At 37.1% G+C, this 20,755-nt stretch overlaps 1 protein-coding gene across 1 annotated transcript; it reads left to right on the top strand.

Moving 5' to 3' along the window:
* The first annotated feature begins 2,130 nt into the window (after positions 1 to 2,130).
* On the top strand, positions 2,131 to 19,397 carry EIF5A2 (eukaryotic translation initiation factor 5A2). Its single transcript, XM_024734103.1, has 5 exons — positions 2,131 to 2,226; positions 2,909 to 3,108; positions 3,651 to 3,755; positions 14,003 to 14,134; positions 14,721 to 19,397. The coding sequence occupies exons 2-5, from the start codon at positions 2,944 to 2,946 to the stop codon at positions 14,778 to 14,780; spliced, it is 462 nt and encodes a 153-aa protein (XP_024589871.1). The 5' UTR covers positions 2,131 to 2,226; positions 2,909 to 2,943; the 3' UTR covers positions 14,781 to 19,397.
* The last annotated feature ends 1,358 nt before the right edge of the window (positions 19,398 to 20,755 follow it).

Below are 20,755 nucleotides of genomic sequence, written 5' to 3'. Positions count from 1 at the left end.
TCACATTTTTGTGACTTCTGTTGATGACTTGGCTATATAAAATAGTCCCCAAGCATAGTACTGAAGTGCTGTCTAGTGTTTCTAAGCACATGAAGGCTGTAATGTGCCTTACAGAGAACAAATATGTGTTAGATAAGCTTCCTTTCGGTATGAATTACAGTGCTGTTGGCTGTGAGTTAAATGTTAATGAACCAATATATATTAAATAAAGTGTCTTCAAACAGAAACACACATAAAGCAAGATTATATATTAGCTGACCAAAATGTTGTCATGCTCACAGGAACGTACTATGTACTTCCGCTAGTAGCAATAGTTCAGTATTTGCTAATTCAATGTTCCAGCAACTTTACTAGAATCAGCTATATTGAATGAATGACGCTGGATCATTCGACCAAATCCAAATCTTGTGTGAATGCAATATATGGTGGTATATAGGCAGCATGTGGTAGTATACGGTGGTAGCAGTGATTGTGGAGCCAAACTGCCTTAGAGTTCAATCCTGGCTCTCTGACTCGCTAGATGTGTAATTTGGGGCAAATTACTCAACTTTTCTCTGCCTTTTTCCACAACTGAAAATGTAGACTAAAGAGTAGTTGCTAATGGTTGCCGGGGGCTGGGTGTGGCGGGAGGGGACTGACCACAAAGAGGCACAAAGAAACTTCTGAAATGAGGGAAATATCCTATATCTTGTTTATAGGATTATAGTGGTAGTTACTTAGCTGCCTATGTTTTTCAAAACTCATAGAACTAAAAAGGGTAAATTCCACTTTGTATAAGTTATAACTTAGTAAATTTGAAGTTAAAAAAGGAGTAACAGTCAAAATTAAAGGAATAATGCACTACCTGCTTACATAAATACTCTTTAAATATTTGTAACTGTCCTAATAATAATAGGGAAAGGTTAGGTGGTGTAAGGAAAAGCAGAGTGGACTCATGAACCAGGGTTCTAATCTGGCTCTTTCACATATTAGGTAGAGGCTGAGCTCAGTTTAGAGAGTTCACTTACTTATTGTAAAGGTTAGATTAGACAATATGTGTGAAATACCTGTGAAAAAACTTAGAGCCACATAGGAAAGTGAGAAATGGGATTTTTCATGAGACAGCAATACAAAGTCACAGGGCCACATAAACTGGGGTAAAGGTCACCTCTCCAAGGTAGGAGAATGTGGTGGGTTGTGAAACCACTGAGAAAAGGAGAACGCATCTCTTTCTAAGAATCTCGATCCTAATCCTATTCAAGTCGCTATTGGCTCCACATTGATTCCATGACAACCCAACTGGTCTAATGAGGTACGGACATACCTCAAACTCAAAGGAATGCCAATGCCAGGAGGAAGAGCTGTGTCTGGCAGAACATCTTTCGTCTGGACAATGCGGTAGGAGTCAGACACCCATTTGCCTCCAAAACTCCATAACAGCCTCTGATGTGAAGAGTTAGTTAGGTCATTTCACCGCTGCTTTTTAGGTCGTGGACGTCTCAGGAGTTCCCACCCCTGGGAGCACGGTGGATCCTGGCGGAGCGGCAGCGGCAGTGGCTGCTGGAATCTCATCACGGGTGGCTAGGGTCCCCCGCAAAACCCACAGCAGGAGCCACGTAATAAAATACTGCACTCGCGCTCTTCCTCGAGGAATAAGCATGGTCTTCAACGCCAAGTATGCCTGCAAGTTGGGCCAGAAGTTGTAACACAAAGTTCCCTCCACAGTCACGAGGCACAACCGTTGAAGGCCCATGCGTCGCGAGTTCTGGCAGCCGTCACATGACAACCGCCACGCACCTGACGTCAAGGGCCACCGAGTGCGTGGCTTGGTTCCCATTAACTTCGACTGGGACCCGAACGTAACGAACCTAAAAGTTTGAGGGAGCAAGTTTCCTTGCCGGCTAGTTTACCCTCAGCAACCGAACTCCAGAAAGTGCTCTTCACGCCGGAAGTGCACTAATCCGCAGCACGTGGGGTTGCCAGGGCGCTCTTCACGTGACTGGGAGGGGCCTCGGGAACCTTGTAGCCAATGATAGCGCGAGAGGGCGGTGCCTATGACGCGCCGGGACCTATCCCGGAAGTAGGGCTGATGTGGGGGCGGGAAAGGGCGGGGAGGCCGGGGTGTGGGAAGTGTGGCGGCCCCGCCCCGTGTCTTGGAACTGCCGAGGTCGCCACCGCTGCCGCCGCCGCAGCTGTGGGAGACTGGCGCGGTTACGCAGGCGAAAGGCGCTCTTTCCCTGCTGAAAGGTGAAGACTCTGGGAAAAGGTGGTGGGGCTGCGACCGGAGCGAGGCAGGGCCGGGGAAGGCGGCCGGAGCCGAGCCCCGACCGTGGAGAGGAGGAAGGATGGAAGGGGGACCGAGGCGAGCGCGGGACCCGCCAAGGCTCAGGCCCTTGAGGCGCCGGGCCGGGCCGGGGATTCCGGCAGGACAGGGGGCGTCTGAGAGGTCGAAGTGACGGCGCTGCGGGCTGGGGGGAGAAGTGCGCTCCCGCTGCCCGAGGGCCAGGTGCTGCTGGCCAGGTCCTGTTATCTCCATCCTTCGTGGGGACATGAGGCCTGGGCTGGGCCCCCCGCAGTGAGGATCCGGGCGGCGGCGGAGGGCCGGGAGGCGCGGCGCGGTGCGGGAAAGTCACCGGCTCCTCCTGCAGTGGGACGGTGGGGCCGGGATTTGCTGCCCCCAGCGCGGGTGAGCGCCCTGGGCGGGTATCCCCCCCCCTCAACGAGCTCTTCTGCGACTTCCCTCCCACCTCCCCACCGAAGGATGGAAAAGTTTGTAAGGCCGGAGTTAGAAAGTCCCCACTATTCTGGGTGGGTGTTCTATAAATGCAAAAATAATAGATCCATGATGCGTGGCTCGTAACCTCTCCGAAATGAGGCGTTTCCCTGCCTGCATGCCAGTTGTTAAAAAGCAAACAAACTTTTTGCATAGTACCCTCAGAAAAGCAACCATCTCCCCAGCCCACCATGGCGGACGAAATTGATTTCACTACTGGAGATGCTGGGGCTTCCAGCACTTACCCTATGCAGTGTTCGGCCCTGCGCAAAAACGGCTTCGTGGTGCTCAAAGGACGACCATGCAAAATAGTGGAGATGTCAACTTCCAAAACTGGAAAGCACGGTCATGCGAAGGTAAATGCCCTTCCAGGTCTTTCTTGGTGTTGGGATTTTGATCATTTGTATTCCATTACAGAAGATGAGGTTTCTGTAGTTATAAGTGTATAATGACACTCTTTTTTTTCTTCCCACAATTACTGGGTGATCAGCTATTTGAATACTGAAAGGTAACATTTCCTTCTTGGGCCCTTATAATGTTTCATTAACTGGGAACTGAAACTTTCCTGAATCCTAGTGACTTAGACAATCTATTCAGTTTACAAATGAGAAAACCTGTTCTAACATTCTAACGAACCTAAATTCATTGTTCTTAATCACTCTTATGATTGAATTACTAGACTATATGATATTGGGTCTTGATATGTCATCATACTGTTTAGCTGTTCACTGCTTCTCAGTTGTATGACCACTACATTTTTTTTTAAGAAAGTAAAATTAGATGACCTTGGAAGGAGAAAGAATCTGTCATAATCAGCTTTAGTATTATGCGTCTGTGTATGTAATGAGTGATATCTTGGCAAAGATTAAACAGTTTCCTGTTCTCCCGTCTCTATTAGGTTCACCTTGTTGGAATTGATATTTTCACGGGCAAAAAATATGAAGATATTTGCCCTTCTACTCACAACATGGATGTTCCAAATATTAAGAGAAATGATTATCAAGTAAGTTCTAATTTCCTTTAGAATGCTGCTTGTTTCCTGAAGGTGCAAATATTTTCTACGGTCCATTGTAATTTAATAAAACCCACAAGTAGTTTTGTAGGTTTTTCTAACCAATTGTTAAGTACCACTTATTTTAGAAATTGGAGAAATAGATAGTGCTATTTAACACTTGGTACCTTATCTAGGATGACTGCTAGTTTGCCACTTTTTAACATTCTTGCATTTTAAAAAATTTGAACACTTATTATTTCTCAAATCAAGTGACTCCATATTGTGAGTCCAATGTTTAGTAAAATTACTATTTTCCTTGTTGTAAATTATTTCTCTTTGTTGTAAATACTTTCCAGGTATTTCTTTTCCCTTACCAGACCTAAGACTCTCAAGAAATTGTTGGAATTCATGTTCCACCAACCAAATTTGTGTGTATTAGTGAATGTGTGTCAGAATTTGGTATTCTTAAATAGGGAAATAAGTTGAAAACCATAAACACAAAGGATAAGGTGTATGGTCACTGAATATGGTGAAGAAAATACAAAAACTTCGTAATTGTTTTATTTGTATTCAGTGACCATGCTGTGACCTTTTGTTAAATTATAGGTATAAACTGCAAGTTTTAGTTCCAGTTATGCATTTGGATAAGTCATGTTTAATGATAGCGTTTTCTTGTTCGGAGTATTGATGGTAACCAAACCACTGACCTCATAGAATGTGGGAGCTCAGATTAATCATAACTAAAGTCTTTCTTGAAAGTCTGCAATTTCTTTATCAAGCATACTATATATAGAACTCTTTTCATTTTACATAGTGAAAAATACAAGTGTGACACTCGAATTCATTTTACCCAATTTAAACTTGTTCCTTTCTATACCTCATATTGTGTTGTATAATTTTTAAAGAATGGCACCATTAACTGCAATTATCCAATGATTTCCTTTTACTTTTTGTCCATATGTAAACATATTTTTGCACAGTTTTAATCTAGTAAGCAGTTTTATGTTTTCATTTTCCCACTTACAAATGTTTTCTAGGTTGCTTTGAAGTCTTCATAGAAATTTGAATTGTCTTAGTATAATAATAGCAAGGTTTTTTTTAAGTCAGGCAGATCTGAGTTTTGATCTAGTTCTGCCACTTTCAAGCTGGGTGATGTTGGACAAATTACGCAACCTCTCTGAGCCTCAGTTTTCTCATCTACAAAGGAGGGATAATATGAAGATTAATGAGAAAATGTCCTCCATAATTCCCTCAAAGTAGTTTTTTTTTTTCTGCTTCCCCTTTTTCTGTATAAAAACTTCACTTAATCATTCCATTATCCTTGGAGCACCTAATTTAGACATGGCATATAGTGGATGCTCAATAAACATTTGTTAAATGCATACATGATTACTCAATGAGGTAAAGATAGTACAGCCAACTAAAGCTAAGCATAGAATTTTCTTTTGCCAAAAATAGATTTCTGTTTTCATCCTTAACGTGTGAATGCTTTGAATATTCAATATTCATTAATATTCATTCAGTATACAAAGCTTTTGCCCTTGAGTGTTTCAGAAAGATGGTATAAGTAGTTCAGATGACTACTACAGTGATCAAATTAGCCAGTCATTGATTGGAGCTCAAGATTTAACATAAAGGAAAATTTTGGTTTGGGTTTTATTTTGAGATAAAGCAGGACCTGGACTAGGATGAGGGGTATGAGATGAGTGAGGCCCTTGCCTCAAGCACAAAATTTTAAATAAAGACAGTACCAGAAACAATGCCAAGCCACACAGGGGCCTGATCCTGTCTAATATTTTGTTCATTATAGAATTTATTCTAATTTTTAAAAATATTACATTAACCTGATCACTGATGGGTGTGTGTGTGTGTGTGTGTGCGCGTGCCACCTTAAATTTTGCACCCAAGACAAGTGCCTCACCTGCCTCGCCGTAGTCCCAGCCTTTGGTATGTAGTCTGTGTTCCAGAGCGGATCAGAGAATGACTCAAGCCTAACAGTCTGGGTCCAGATCCTTGCTTTGGCACTTACTAACTGCATGACCTTGGTTGGCAAGTTATTTAATCTCTCACCTGCCTTTCTTTATAAAATAAGGATAAGAATAATAAACTCCTCATGGAATCACTGTGAGGTTTAATTAGTTAATTCTTAGAATAGTGCCTTGCAGAGTGAGCACTCAGTGATCACATCCCTTCATTATCAAGTCACCATAGAATACTTATTTCTGTTCATTAAAAAAAATTAGTTCCATGAGCCTTTCCAGTTATATTTATTGTCCTACGGTGGTCTTCACTCACCTTTCCAAGTGCCTTGATTAAATTTCTACTTATTATTTAGCTACCTGTAGTCCTTTGTATTTGCTGAATTCAGTATTTCAAGTTCCAGTTTGACAGTCAGCTAAAGTGAAATATATATATCTGTTCACTATAATAATTAAAAAGTAAGTCTTTGTTTAGGAAAAGAAATGTATCAATATATATAATTTTAATTTTACATATTTTAACATAAGTTCAGAATGAAGGGAAAATTGTCTCCTGAATTCCATTCCAAGATGTAACTTGGATTGGAATTGCTAATTTCTATCACTTCTCCCAAAAGTAGTTATGGTTATCTGGGGCTCACTGATGGTGTAAAATACAAATACACCCAGACACCTTTGGGAATCCCCAGACTCTTAAATATAGAAACACTTGTTCAAACTCTGGTACGCACTTGAGTCATATTTCTTTAGAAAGTTCTGTGTTCCTGTGCACTACACCACAAGTTGAATGCCTTTTCTGCATTTACTAAAGTTTAACCTGTCATTTAAAGACCACTTTTCAGAAGGAAAACTAATCACTACAGGACATGTTAAAGTGTATATTGTGCATCTTTGGATTATTGATGAATTGCCAAAACTGTGAATATTAAATCCTAGTATATTCTTCAAATAAGTGGTATGTCTTTTGGATATGGAGTTGAATTTTGTTGTTGCAACTAAAATAGAACAACAAAGAAAATAATGATGCTATGAATTCCTTGTGCCTAAAGTCTTTTTACAATTTATACCTGTTCTGTGGAATCTTTGTGTTCCCTGGTAAAAGCAGTCTTTCTTTGGAGTAGAAAACCTCTAAACCAGCAGATCCCAGTACTGCAGGGACAAGAAACAGATATTTTGCTACAGTATCATTAAGGGTAATAGTGAGAAGAGTCTCCTACCTTTGGTTCCTAGACCTGTGTATTCTACCTATGGGAGAAATAGTACCATATATCGGAATATATTTAACCTGTAAAATAGCACCCAGGCCCAGAGTGTGCCATTCAGCAGGAGGCAAAGATGAGTCTTCAATAGGCAAATGCACACAGGCAAACTGTCTTAGAATGATGGAGGACATGGACCAGTGAATTCTCTGAGCATTGTCCTGTTGTCTTTTTATTTTGCCTGTTAAATGAATTTTTTAGCCAGAAATGATACTATGTGAGGTACTGACAGTAATGTGACAGTTTACAAATCCACACATGAGATTTTAGCAGAAGCACTGCAGGCAGCAAAGGCAGGTTTATATGTGGTGTAAGGATCTCTTACAGTGAGCACAAACTGCTGCCCCTTCCATGATGGAGGGCGTACAATGTTACCAGGTAGCTGGCTCTTCCCCCCGGGGAAATGGTGCCATAGCAGGGACTCTGTATTGATCTCTGCTATGAGGTACCAGCAGTGGCTGTAGTCAGATCAGCCTTGGTGAGAGAAAACCGGTGTCATTGAGCCCATGCCACGGTGGCCAATTGTTCGTGAGCCAATTGAACAAGGACTGGGAAGACTACAAAAAGAAGCTAAATGACATTCACAGGTAGAATCATCTTGTCACCTAATTGTCTGCCTCCTCGGTAGCATGTCCCCTTGGTAAGCATTTATATGGACACATTCTCTAACTATTTGGAGAGGACCCTCTGCGTACCACTTTCCCAGACCTTATTGTCAGCAATTTTCCCATCTTTTTCTTTCAGTTTTGTTGACCTTCCATCCATACTCTTAGCCCTTGCCCATAATCAGTGTAAATCCAAACCTTTGGTTCTCTCTTCTTTCAAGTCCAGTACAGTACAGGAAGTTCTCATCCCCACTGTCTTTCAGGGCCACCTCTGAATAGTTTCATCAGACTACGCATAACCATCTAGAAACCATTCTGAGTTTTGTTTTTCAGTCAGGTGGTAATAGGGAACTCCCCACAAAGTCATTGGTACAAGTTGCGGGAGAAATTGTGGATGTTGCGGAAGAAGGTGCTTCCAAGTCTCATACAACTTGTTGGTGCTTTCAGGGGCTGCTCAAGTTGATCTCACATATGCAGCTTCTACTTGATGATGGAGTGCTGCTGTGCATACCCAACTTTATGGCTTGGTGTGTCAGATAACACTCTAGTTGATGATAGTGTTATTTCCTTGTGTTGTCTGATAACAATGATCAAACATTCAGTTCCCCCCAGGGACCAGCAGCTCTAAAGAAGTAGTTTGAGAGTGCTGCGGGAAGAGGAAAAGGAAGAAGGAGAAAGGAGGAGGTCTTACCTAAAAGTCTGACTGTTTTGAAATAGATTGAGAAATAAAATTAAATTCAGAAATTAGGGCTAAGCCACCTGTAATGATGCTATTCCTTCTCCAGCCTTCTTCTGTTGTATACCAATAATACAAATACAAGCAAAAAAGTTCCCCCATAATTCTCCTTTTTCATGTTCTTTCTTACCAGACCACATCATGGATAGAATCTGCAGTCACTTACTCTCCCCATATCCCTCCTTTCAGTTCATGCTTTGCTTCCTCAGCTCCCTGTACCCCCAACTATTTAGTGGTTATAGTGCTCTTTCTAGAATTCTGATATGCCATAGCATTTTTCTTTTTTACTTTTTATTGTGAACATTTTCAAAATCTGATGAACCTCACGTACCCATCATCCACCTTCCACAATTATCAGTACATAACCAATCTTGTTTCATCTGTACCCCACCATCTATTTTTATTTCCTGTACCCTCTACCTCTTGGTTATTTTGAAGCTAATCCCAGATATTATATCATTTATCATTTCATCTGCAAATATTTTGCTACGCATTTTTAAAAGGTATGGGCTGTAAAAAACAGAAAGCATACTGTGGCACCCCCAAAATTAGTAATTCCTTAATATCTTCAAATATCCAATCAATATCTACATTTTCCTAATTGTCTTTGTTTTTTTGTTTGCGTTTTGCTTTTTCAGATGTGATAGTTACTGTTTTTGTTTTACAGTTTTTCTAAATCAGGACCTAAATAAAAGTCCACGCATTGAAATTGGTTGAGGTATCTCTTAAATCTACTTTATAGGTTCTCCTCTCTCAGACATGCATTTGAGCCTCTCTTCCCTCTCTTTCCTCCCTTCCTTCTTTCTCCCTCTCTCTCTCTCTCTCTTCCCCTCCATTTTTGATGAAGAAACTAGATAAGTTGTTCTGTAGACTTCCGCGCAGTCTGTATTTTGCTAATTGCATTTCCTTTGTCCCATATATTTCCTGAAAATTGATAATTAGATGTACAGACTTGATCAGATCCAGTTTAGATTTTTATTTTCTTCTTCTTTTCTTTAACAAAAATTACTCCATAGGTGATATTCTGTGCAACCATCAAGTAAATGAGTCTGATGGTTTCTTTTTTTTTTTTTATTTTTTTAAATTTATTTTTGGCTGCATTGAGTCTTCGTTGCTGTGTGTGGGCTTTCTCTAGTTGTGGTGAGCGGAGGCTACTCTGCGTTGCCGTGCGCAGGCTTCTCATTCTGGCTGCTCTTGTTGCAGAGCACAGGCTCTAGGCGCACGGACATCAGTAGTTGTGGCACGTGGGCTGAGTAGTTGTGGCTTGTGAGCTCTAGAGCGCAGGCTCAGTAGTTGTGGCACGAGGGCTTAGTTGCTCTGCGGCATGTGAGACCTTCCTGGACCAGGGCTCAAACCCATGTCCCCTGCACTGGCAGGCAGATTCTTAACCACTGCGCCATGAGGGAAGCCCCTGATGGTTTCTTTTTTTGTGATGTTATTAGATATATAATTGCCTCAATCCATTAATTTATTAAAGGAGACAAAGTAATCATCTGTTACTTTTTTTTCTTTAAAAGCCAGAACACTTCTATAAGAGAAGGTTTCCTTCAGCTTTTTTGTTTACCCTGTGGTACAGTGTATAATAGGAAAGCCAATATAAATACTTGATTCTTTCCCTTTAAGTACCAGTTTTCAAAATTAGCTGGTTTCCTGGCATCTACTGAAGATGACCAGTGAAATTTTTTTTTCACTATGAACTCAAGCATTTAAACACATTTATGTTTCAATCCATTGTAGTTATTATCATTATTGATTATCAAATTGTTCTTTCTTTATTCCAGACCTTATTCTGGTTAGCTCCTGAACCCCTTTGATATGGACCTAGTGGTCTTTAATAGCACCATGCTTTCTGGTCTTGTATACTTCCTACTGTGGACCTGGAATTATCCATTTTCCCAGGAGCCCTATGGAGAGAAATAGCACCATACGTTGGATTCTTTTCGTAGGAAATGACAGATACCACATTCTGGTACTACTATTTTGGGTGTATGGTATAATTTCAAATGTCATTCAGCAGCTTGCTACACCACTGCATGTCTGACTCCTCTATTACAAGTTTTCTGACTCTGCCCTCTCCTGTCTCCTTGCTTGCTATTAGCAAAATGATTGCTCTCTCTACCAAAAAAAAAAATTGTTCATAAACATCTCAAAGTTATCAAATAAGTAGATTGCTTACAGGTGAAGAATCAGAAGGAAATATTTAGAATTGACTTATAACTGTTTTCTTACCATCCTCTCCTTCCAGCTCTACAGCGTCAGAGAGGGCTTTGAGGGAAGATTGAAAAAGTTGCACAGAAATATGCTTGAAACACAAAAATGACACCGTTAGCTTTTTTTTTCAAGATTGAAAATTACAAAAGGGGAAGTGGTACCTTGAGTGAGGAAAAATCTTGCAGATACTACCTTAGCCAGGTGATCAAAGTTAATATCACCAGTAATAGGACATAGTGACATAATTTGCCTCTTGATGTGATACTCTGAGGACACATCATATATGTAGTAATCCTTCCAAAAATGCGCTAGCTGACTCATTAGAAAACAAACTCAAACTGAGCAACATTCTATAATACAGTGAACCTGTGCTCGTCAAAAATGTCAATGTCATGCAACACAAAGGGTCAGGAACTGTTCCAAATTAAGAGACTAAACTGACATGACAGCCAAATAAATACAAGGCATGATCCTGGAGTTGAAAGGGAAAAATTGTTATTGAAGACAATATTGGGACAATTGGCAAATTTGAATATGGACTATATATTGAATAATATGTTAGCAATATTGAGTTTCCTGATTTTGAAAAATAAACTGTGGCTATGTAAGAATATGTCCTTGTTCTTGGGAAAAACACACTGAAGTATTATTGCTGAAGAGTCATGATGTTTGAAACTTACTCTCAAATGGTTCAGCAAAAATAAGAAAAGAATAAGAATGTGTATGGTATGCATTTTATATATTCCATATATACAGAGAGGGAAAAATAGCACATGTGGTTAAATGTTAACAAAGAGTAAATCTAGGTAAAAGATAAAGGATTTCATTGCATTATTTTTGCAACTTTTCTCAATATCTGAAAATTTTTAAATAATTTATTTAAGACCAAATAATTCACTTTTATTATTTAATTTTACTTTTCTGTAGCTTAGTTTATTTTTGAAATTCTAAATTTTATTTCTTATAGCAATTTATTTTAATATTTAATATTTATAAATATATATTTTAGATGTTTTATAATATGTCTGTATCTTTTTGTATTTGAAATGCTTTATATTTCATCCCATGGCTTATTTAATTCCCTTTAAAAAATAAAATACCATATAAATACCAAAATATCAGTATTATTATTTGGTTTATGTGGTTCAGTCACTAGTGGAGTGGGAACCTTTAACTCTTGAAATTGACAAGTTCTACTTCAGGGAATTGTTAAAAGAGCTGAAATAAAAAAAGATGAGCCTGTGGTTAATTGTTTAAAAATTACACTTCTGTCTCAACTCAACCTCCTTGCTTCCCGCTTTTCTGCCAAATACCTCACAAATGTTTGAGTGACCAAAACATTAATTAAAAGTGTTTGTGGTGGCTCAGTAGGATGGTTTTTTGTTTTTGAGATTGTAGACATGTGTAAAAACTGAAATCTCCGGTGGTAGGTGGGGTTTCTGTGGAAAGCCATTGCCAGAGTTGGTAGTGCCATAGAGGAGAGCTTTGAAACTCTACCTCTGTGGTATGCCTGTGTTATGTCATAGGGGCTAAAGGGGACCAGGGACCATGTCTTTAACTCTTTTTGTGTATGTCAATGGTAGCATCTGGTATGATGGGTGATTGCCTTTTATAAAACCTGTTAGACAAATGGGACCTAATGAAACTTAAAAGCTTCTGCACAGCAAAGGAAACCATAAACAAGACAAAAAGACAACTCCCAGGAAAAAAAAAAAAAAAAAGAGAGAACTCCCAGAATGGGAGAAAATAATTGCAAATGAATCAACAGACAAAGGATTAATCTCTAAAATATACAAACAGCTCATGCAGCTCAATATCACAAAAACGAACAATGCAATCAAAAAATGGGCAGAAGACTTAAATAGACATTTCTCCAAAGAAGACATACAGATGGCCAAGAGGCACATGAAAAGATGCTCAACATCGCTAATTATTAGAGAAAAGCAAATCCAAACTACAGTGAGGTATCTCCTCACACTGGTCAAAATGGCCATCATCACAAAATCTACAACAATAAATGCTGGAGAGGGTATGGAGAAAAGGGAACCCTCTTGCACTGTTGGTGGGAACGTAAATTGATACAGCCACTATGGAGAACAGTATGGAGGTTCCTTAAAAAACTAAAAATAGAATTACCATATGACCCAGCAATCCCACTACTGGGCATATACCCAGAGAAAACTATAACTCAAAAAGACACATGCACCCCAATGTTCATTGCAGCACTATTTACAATAGCCAGGTCATGGAAGCAACCTAAAGGCCCATTGACAGATGAATGGATGAAGAAGATGTGGTACATGTATACAATGGAATATTACTCAGCCACAGAAAGGAACAAAATTGGGTCATTTGTAGAGATGTGGATGGACCTAGAGACTGTCATACAGAGTGAAATAAGTCAGAAAGAGAAAACTAAATATCATATATTAACACATATACGTGGAATCTAGAAAAATGGTACAGATGAACCTGTTTGCAAGACAGAAATAGAGACACAGATGTAGAGAACAAATGTACGGACACCAAGTGGGGAAAGGGCAGGTGGGATGAATTGGGAGATTGGGATTGACATATATACACTAACTAATATGTATAAGATAGATAACTAATGAGAACCTGCTGTATAGCACAGGGAACTCCACTTCGTTGTACAGTAGAAACTAACACAACATTGTAAAGCAATAATACCCCAGTTAAAAAAAAAACTTAAAATTCTAGGCACACTGATGGTATACATGCTTTTAGAATAAATTAATGTGGCCTGGCTGTTTCCTCATACCTGTAATGAAAGAAATTCAATGATATCAATACTGTGCTTTTTTGCAGGTTAGGTTGATGACTGGTTTTGTTTCATTAATGTCATCAACAAGCTAATGTTTTTCTTTTTTAAAAAATCTAGTGTTGTTAGCAGTGAGCTGGAGACCAAAAATTTTCCACTTCAGTTTGTTCATAATCAAATTATAAAACACATTGTTTGTAATTATGAAAAACTGAAAATAACTTTTATGCCCATTAATACAAAAAATGGTTAAATCAGTTACAGTATAACTTTGCAGTTGTGAAGTGATTAGAGAGACTAAGGTAGGTTCATATTTTCCAAAACAGAAAGATTTCTAAGATATATTAAGTGAAAACAACTTGCTGAAAAATACTTATAATATCTCATTTATTTTTTAAAGCAACTATATATTGTGTACATAACTTCAGGATACTCTATAAAAAAGCCTAAACTGTTTAATAACCTAGAGATTTGCGGGAGGGGAGAGTGCAGGAAGGAATGAACTTATATTTTTTTGTCTGTACCTATTTTATGCTTTTGTATGTGTAGCATTCTTAAGCACCAGAGATGTATTAATGTATTACTGTGTACTTATAAAAATTAATATAATTGGCAATTTATGTAAAAATTACAAAGGAGTGGGTGTCATCTAATCAATGCAAATGATATAATTTCTTTCAATAGCTGATATGCATTCAGGATGGTTACCTTTCCCTGCTGACAGAAACTGGTGAAGTTCGTGAGGATCTTAAGCTGCCAGAAGGTGAACTAGGCAAAGAAATAGAAGGAAAATATAATGCAGGTGAAGATGTACAGGTAAAGACCTATGGAGAGATTTTTTTTTAAAATCATTTTATAAAAACTTTGACCTAAACTAGTTAGCATAAAATACTATATGTGAAATACAGCTTTTAAATACTGCTGAAATGTTGAAAATGATCTCTAGAACTAGGCAGTTTTCCCATGATACCTTTTACCATGGCCATTACCAAAGAAAGTATCAAAGTTCATTTTTTACTACATAGACACTGTCAATCCCGAATTTGTTTTGAAGATCAGCCTGAACTATTCTTAAGGATGAGAAAGGATGTTATGGGAATACTAAAGAGTGAAGGTGGCTTACTTTATCTTGTTATAACTCTCAGAAGTATAACGTCTAATAAGTATTGAAACATTTATAGTTCTTATTCTCCTGTTCCCTGGAAGTTTTCTTAAAAACCACAATTTGAGAAATTTAGCTTTAGAAAACTAAAAAAAAGTAGATTATTTGATCTTGGAATACCTCTTTACAAAATCAATATGTATAAAATATCCACAAATATCCAATGTATGATGAATTAACTATATCTTATATATGTATTGCCTTTTGAATACATTTTTGCCTGCATTTTTTTCCTTCTAGGTGTCTGTCATGTGTGCAATGAGTGAAGAATGTGCTGTAGCCATAAAGCCCTGCAAATAAATGGGAACATCAGGCATGAGCAAAATGTTTAGGTCTGGATCAACTGCAGATCTAAAGTTTGGTTCCAAGTTGTCACCAAAGCTATGGCGTTCATAAGCAACCTCATTTCTTTTTTAATTGTTTTGAAATTGTGCTGAGTTAGTTTTGCAGGCAATTCGTAATTTAAAAAAATGATCAAGATGTATAATTCTTTTTTTTTAATTTTGTAGGTGTCTTTCCTATAACTTTCCTGTGGTTTTCAGTGTGTAAGTCTAAGAAACAGACAAGATAGCTTCAGCAGATGTGATTTGTCTGAGCAAATCGTTCCTAAATTTTAGTTAAATGATAAATAAACCAGGGTTTTAAATCAAACAATGTAGCATCTAGTGGTATTGAAGCACCACATTTAAGTTGAATTGCTCTGCATTAATTTCAAACTTAATATCATAGAATAAGTAGATTATGGATTGGAATTGTCAGAGTTTCAGCATGGGTCATGAAAGTACAGATCCTTAAACAAAAATCATGAATCATGTTATCAAAAAGTGCCAGTTATCTTAGTAACCATGTGCAGCCCACCTGTATTACCTCAGTCATTCTGTTCTTTGCCAAATTGCTGGTACACTTAATATAACCTATATTATGGTGGTTTTAGTACTTTCTTGTGGTTGACAGAGGCATTAAACTGTTTTGTGATTGTTAGCAAGTCATATTGTAAGGAAGACACAAAGGACAGTGGCAAAGGATGTTGGTTAAAGCTATAGGTTTTTATTTGTGGCCTTTGTATTCAACATAAAAATAGAAAGTTTCCATTTGTGTTTTTGCCTTTAACTCTTGTTTTCTCTCTTTATTTAAGGGAGTGACCTGCTTTACAGGATACTATGCAGCACTTTTTATCAATTATGTTGAATAAATGTTGGTATTTGTAGTAGTCACTCCTTTTCAGCCATTTTTAAGTAGACTTTTTTGACATCAAAATATTGTTAGACAAAACTGGAAATTCTTACTTTAAATTGATTTGGAACATTTGTTAAATTTATGTATGTTTTTTCTAACATGAAAGTGAATCATAGAAGAAAAGTCACTTTATGTGATAATTATTATTTAACTTAAGAAGTATATGTATTTTATCTGATTGTCATGTGACTTAATTCAGTTACTGGTGTGAAATATATCTAGGAAAGAATTCTATAAACAATTATTTTAAAAAGTATTTTAGGTGATTCCGCTACATTTCTGTTTAGCCTTTTGGATCATATATCTCTATATTTCCAGAATTCTAGGCATTGTCACAGGGTTTGTGAGGACCTTTGACTCAACACCAGTCATTATATTGCAGTGAAACTTAGAACAAAATCACCATTTCAGTAATAACTTCATTCTCTAAGACTCATTATGAGACCTCTCCCATCATACTTTGACTTCTAAAAGGCCTTTGTACCTATCACCTAGAGGAAAATATGTGTGATGCTGTAACTGGTCTACTCAGTGACCGGAAGTAGCATTAGGAACAGAAGATCCCAAAGTTTTAGTTACTTAATTTGCACACACTTTTATATCTTGTATTGGCCTCAGCAAACCCATTTGGAGAAGAAGCAAGATACTTTAAGGAAATGCAAGAGGAATTCTAAAGCACAAGAAATATTGAGGTTGTAGTTAATCATTTTTAGTATAACATTTTAGTTTTTGCCCATCCAAAGCACAGTTAGTAACTAGACTAAATTCTTTCCAGTATTCCATTTAAATATCTACTACATACTGCTCTAGTTTTTTAGTACTCTGTAATATGTATCTTACTTGTGACTGGTTGGCATTGTTACCCACAGGAGCTCCAAAAAGTTATCAGTCTGTGTTACTTGCTGGTCATTCATATGACCCCAGTTAACCACACTGATGTTCTGGTTTAGTATTAATTCTGGATTGGCATGCCCTTGTTCTTCATAATTTGTCAAACTTCACATAAATATATTTTCAATTGTGAGGTAAGTGTATATAAATTATAATAATGCATCTGTACCTTCATATCTTGAATGGCAAAAGCTATTTATGCTTAAATATTTCATTTTAAGTACTATAATGAGTATAAATACTCTTCTGTCATATAATTAATTATAAGTATAGATTTTAAAGATACGGGACTGTTTATTTTCACATAAGTCAGTACATGTTTCTCTAGAACAATATATTTCATTTAGAAAAGCTTTATAAATTGTATTAAAAGGAAGCAGGAAACATATTTTTTAACAGAACAGAAGTGACTTCATTCTTTTTTGACATCAGAAATGTTAAAAGTTGATTCCTAGTATTTGTTGTACTTTTTTGTAGCAAATGTGTTAAATGTCAAAGTTACCATATACAGAATGTAGACTGTCACATTGATAGATTATACAGTGATACCTTTTTGTCTGTAGGCATTTCACCAATTTATATACAATATTATAGTAACAAGTGGAATATTGGTTTCTTTCTAGAACAACATATTTTATTTCTACTGTGAAGACTTTGTTTTACCTTATTTGCTACAAAGTTGTATACCCTCTGAAATAGATCAAATTATTGCTACTTTGACTTAGCATTTGCATCATAAACATAATTATGATGTTTCTTTCATGCTCCCCTCCAAGGGCTGTCAGTCACTTGAAATAATTGCTAACCAAGCTCTTGAATATGTTTCCATTTACGGTACAAAATTCTGTACCAATGCTTTATAACAATTATCAGAACTCTCCTGCAGCCAGAGCATGAAATCTTTACTAGGAGATGCTGCAGTAAAATGTTTAGGCTATAAAATCTGGGGACACAACTTTTCATTATAGCACAGTTAGTGTGCATGTTTGCTCTTTTTACAACGTCATTCCAACTCTTAAAAGTACTGTAGTCTGGTAGTGCCTCAAATGTTGGTAACTGGTTTTTTTTTTTAATTTACAGCTTTTCCAGAATTTGTTTTTGTACTTTAAAGTTTCTCAATTAGATTACTTCTAGTTGAACTGTAATTTGAATGCATTGTTCTCAGGGCTGTTTGTGCTAAGTGCTGAAGTTTCATTATTTCAAAGCTAACTGCCTGAAAGTATATTGCAAATTTTTCCCAAATTATAATAGAGTGATACATACAAACAAAAATCCATAATATCAACATACTTAAACCATATACTAAATATTCAAGAAAAAAATGAGAACATTAGTAACATCTATACTGGAATCTTGCCATATTTTTTTTCATTTTAGAAAAGAATTTGGTAGTCTTATCTTAGACCCTTATCCTTAATGATATATCTGAAAGCATTCCTTTGGCCTGGAACCCAGAGATAGTTTTAGAGCCAAACTTTGATGTGATTCTCAAACATACTTAGGGACAACAGAACAAAAATTCATAGTACTTTTTTGGATACACTAAAATGTTTACATATTGAATTCTGTAATATGAACTAGGAACAAATTTATTATGAGAAAATATGGCTCTTAAGCAGAAAATGTATGAACTATAAGCGTATTTCCATAAACAGTATATATATTGAACTGGCAACAGCTTAAAATTTTCTGATATCATCTAAGCAAAATACTTCATAGTTTTCAAGCCTTTTTTTTTCCCTACCATTCAGACAAGTAATAGGCAACAAAAGCTTAAGAAAAATTTATTGTGGAAAATCTTAAAATTGAGAAAATTCAATCTATTAACTTTATTAAATTTTTTTCTCTGAATTGGGTATATGGCATTATTTGATTTTAGCAGGGAACATTTGGATTTAGCTTACGGAACACAGATGTTCTGTGGGAACATGACTTGAAGTTCTATATAATGTTTTTTCGTTAAATAACCATCTGAACATCAAGGTAACTACCACGTGAGGTCAAGTGCCTGAAAAGTGCTGTATACATCTAATTAGCATGTTTTCCTTTCATGAAAGATGCATCTTATAGCAATGCATATCAGGCTTTCACCTTCTAAAAACATACTTGCCAAACTTTACCATCCACCACTATCTCTGTCTCCTTAGAACAGGTCGAAACCTATTTTACAATTGAGAGAGATTGCTTTATTTATATAAAGTCCCTAAAACTGTGTCTTGATATTGGTAGACTTAAGTTTATCTTAGTTCAAGATTGCACATTTTTAAAGCTCTGGATATAAACTTTATTCAGTGATGACTATACAGCTTGTCGTAAGTCATAGTTGTGATCATTCTTGAAAGGAATTCTTTATTGTGGTTAATATCTACTATAAATAAGCACTCTTGTGCTTGTTACAAAGTATAGTGCAAATTACTGGCTCTATACTGTTTTTGTCCTCCTCTCCAAAAAGAAAATATTTGAAATGGCATTGTCTAATCCAGTGGCACTTTATTAGTAATACATTTTATTTGTCATAGGTATAAGAGAACTCATGCTTTTACCTGCAGAGACTTACATGTTTTAGCTAAAACTTTAAAATTGTAAGATATATAGTATGGGTATTATTATAATCATGTATTTTACATTTCAAAAATGGGTAAAATTAAAATATTAAGCCTTTGTCTATATTAAAATAATTGTGAAATCCTTTAAAATATAGATGGTAAACTTAGCAATTATAATTTTTGTTACATTAAAATATATTTGTCTGTTAACATCATCAGTTATATTAAATAAAAATAAAGTTAATTTAACAGCTTACACTATTCTTGTATATATACATTCCTAGAAACATTGTCATACGAGAACTTAATTTGTATATTACTGTTAAAAGAAAATCTAACTTGTATTTTTATATTTTAGGTTCTTACTATACAGCACCCTAGCTTTACAGCTGGGAATGTTAATTTCTAGATTTTAGTTCCAGATTTAGGTACATTTCTTTTAATCTTTAAATTTTTAATAGTTTTTAAGAATACATAAAATACATGGTTCAAAATTCTATAGGTACAAGAATAAATACATCTTCCCATCTTCATCCTCTTTCTGTGCATTCTTCCAGAGATACACAATGCAAGAGAGTTTAGTGGTCCCTTCCCCACCCCTGATCTCCCAGGATCTGAAGTGTTCCTCCTTTACGAGAGTTGCTGTTCTCTTTCCACAGCGATGTGAATGGTGTGATGAGTCCCTGAAGCAAACTCTTCACCCTTTTCCCAGTCCTCACCATATCTAATCAACACCATCTGGACAGATTCATCCTCAGGGGCTCAGCAGTTTCTTCCTTTTATACACTGTACTATTCTAGAACATCTCTGTCACTTCCTGACTTGTGGACCATACCAAGACTTCCAGTGTAGTTGTCACCTCGTATCCATGATCAGTATCACGGTTACCCATAATCTTCCATATCCAGCAAGCATAATTGGGCAGTGGGAGAAGCACCAAATTAAAGTCTTCCACCCCTCAGCCTCACTCTTTTTTGCCACTTGCAAATACCAGTAGCTTGTTTCCCAGAAGTAGGCATGAGAAGGGTAGAAGAAGAGTGAAAAGGGACTAATTGTATGTTATGTATCAGCCTGTCTGAGTTTCTTCTTCCTGCCACCCCAACCTCATATTTAAACATTCTATCCAAACAGGAGGTGTCCTATGGAATTGCCACTTTAAAAACCCTACTGCTTGTCTAAAGTGTGTGTTCCACTGGGAGCTTAAAGTATCCATTGCCACAGTACATTCAGCAGGATCAGTTACAATCACTGGATGTGTATCAGCTCAAAAGAACCCACCTACAAGGTTTCATCGATCCATTTTCCAATTTGAGAGTTATTTCTGAGTCCATTCGAAATAATTTGCCGCCACCCACGGGTACTACCCGGCATCACAATGACTTGTGTTCCAGTGTTTAGGAGGGCCCCAAAGGCTTGGCGACCACGTTTGCTATCAGATTCGCAACAAAGATCCTAACTGGGAGAATGGAGGTTTATCTACCTAATAATGATAGTGTGTCTGCCTTTTCTGGTTCACAGTTTATGTGTGTGTTTCACTTAAATTATTGTCACTCTAGTTCGTTTTAATTCCTATACATTCAGTGAGGTAAATCTTGGAGAAAA

The sequence above is a fragment of the Neophocaena asiaeorientalis genome, unplaced genomic scaffold (genome assembly GCF_003031525.2).
Source record: "Neophocaena asiaeorientalis asiaeorientalis breed wild unplaced genomic scaffold, Neophocaena_asiaeorientalis_V1.1 scaffold280, whole genome shotgun sequence".
Taxonomy (NCBI): domain Eukaryota; kingdom Metazoa; phylum Chordata; class Mammalia; order Artiodactyla; family Phocoenidae; genus Neophocaena; species Neophocaena asiaeorientalis.
This window is presented reverse-complemented; position numbering and strand designations above follow the sequence as displayed.

Coding starts and splice junctions, on each gene's coding strand:
- EIF5A2 (XM_024734103.1), top strand. CDS start 2,944: ATGGCGGACGAAATTGATTTCACTACTGGAGATGCTGGGGCTTCCAGC. Junction 3,109..3,650: donor GAAAGCACGGTCATGCGAAG/GTAAATGCCCTT, acceptor CGTCTCTATTAG/GTTCACCTTGTTGGAATTGA. Junction 14,135..14,720: donor ATGCAGGTGAAGATGTACAG/GTAAAGACCTAT, acceptor TTTTCCTTCTAG/GTGTCTGTCATGTGTGCAAT.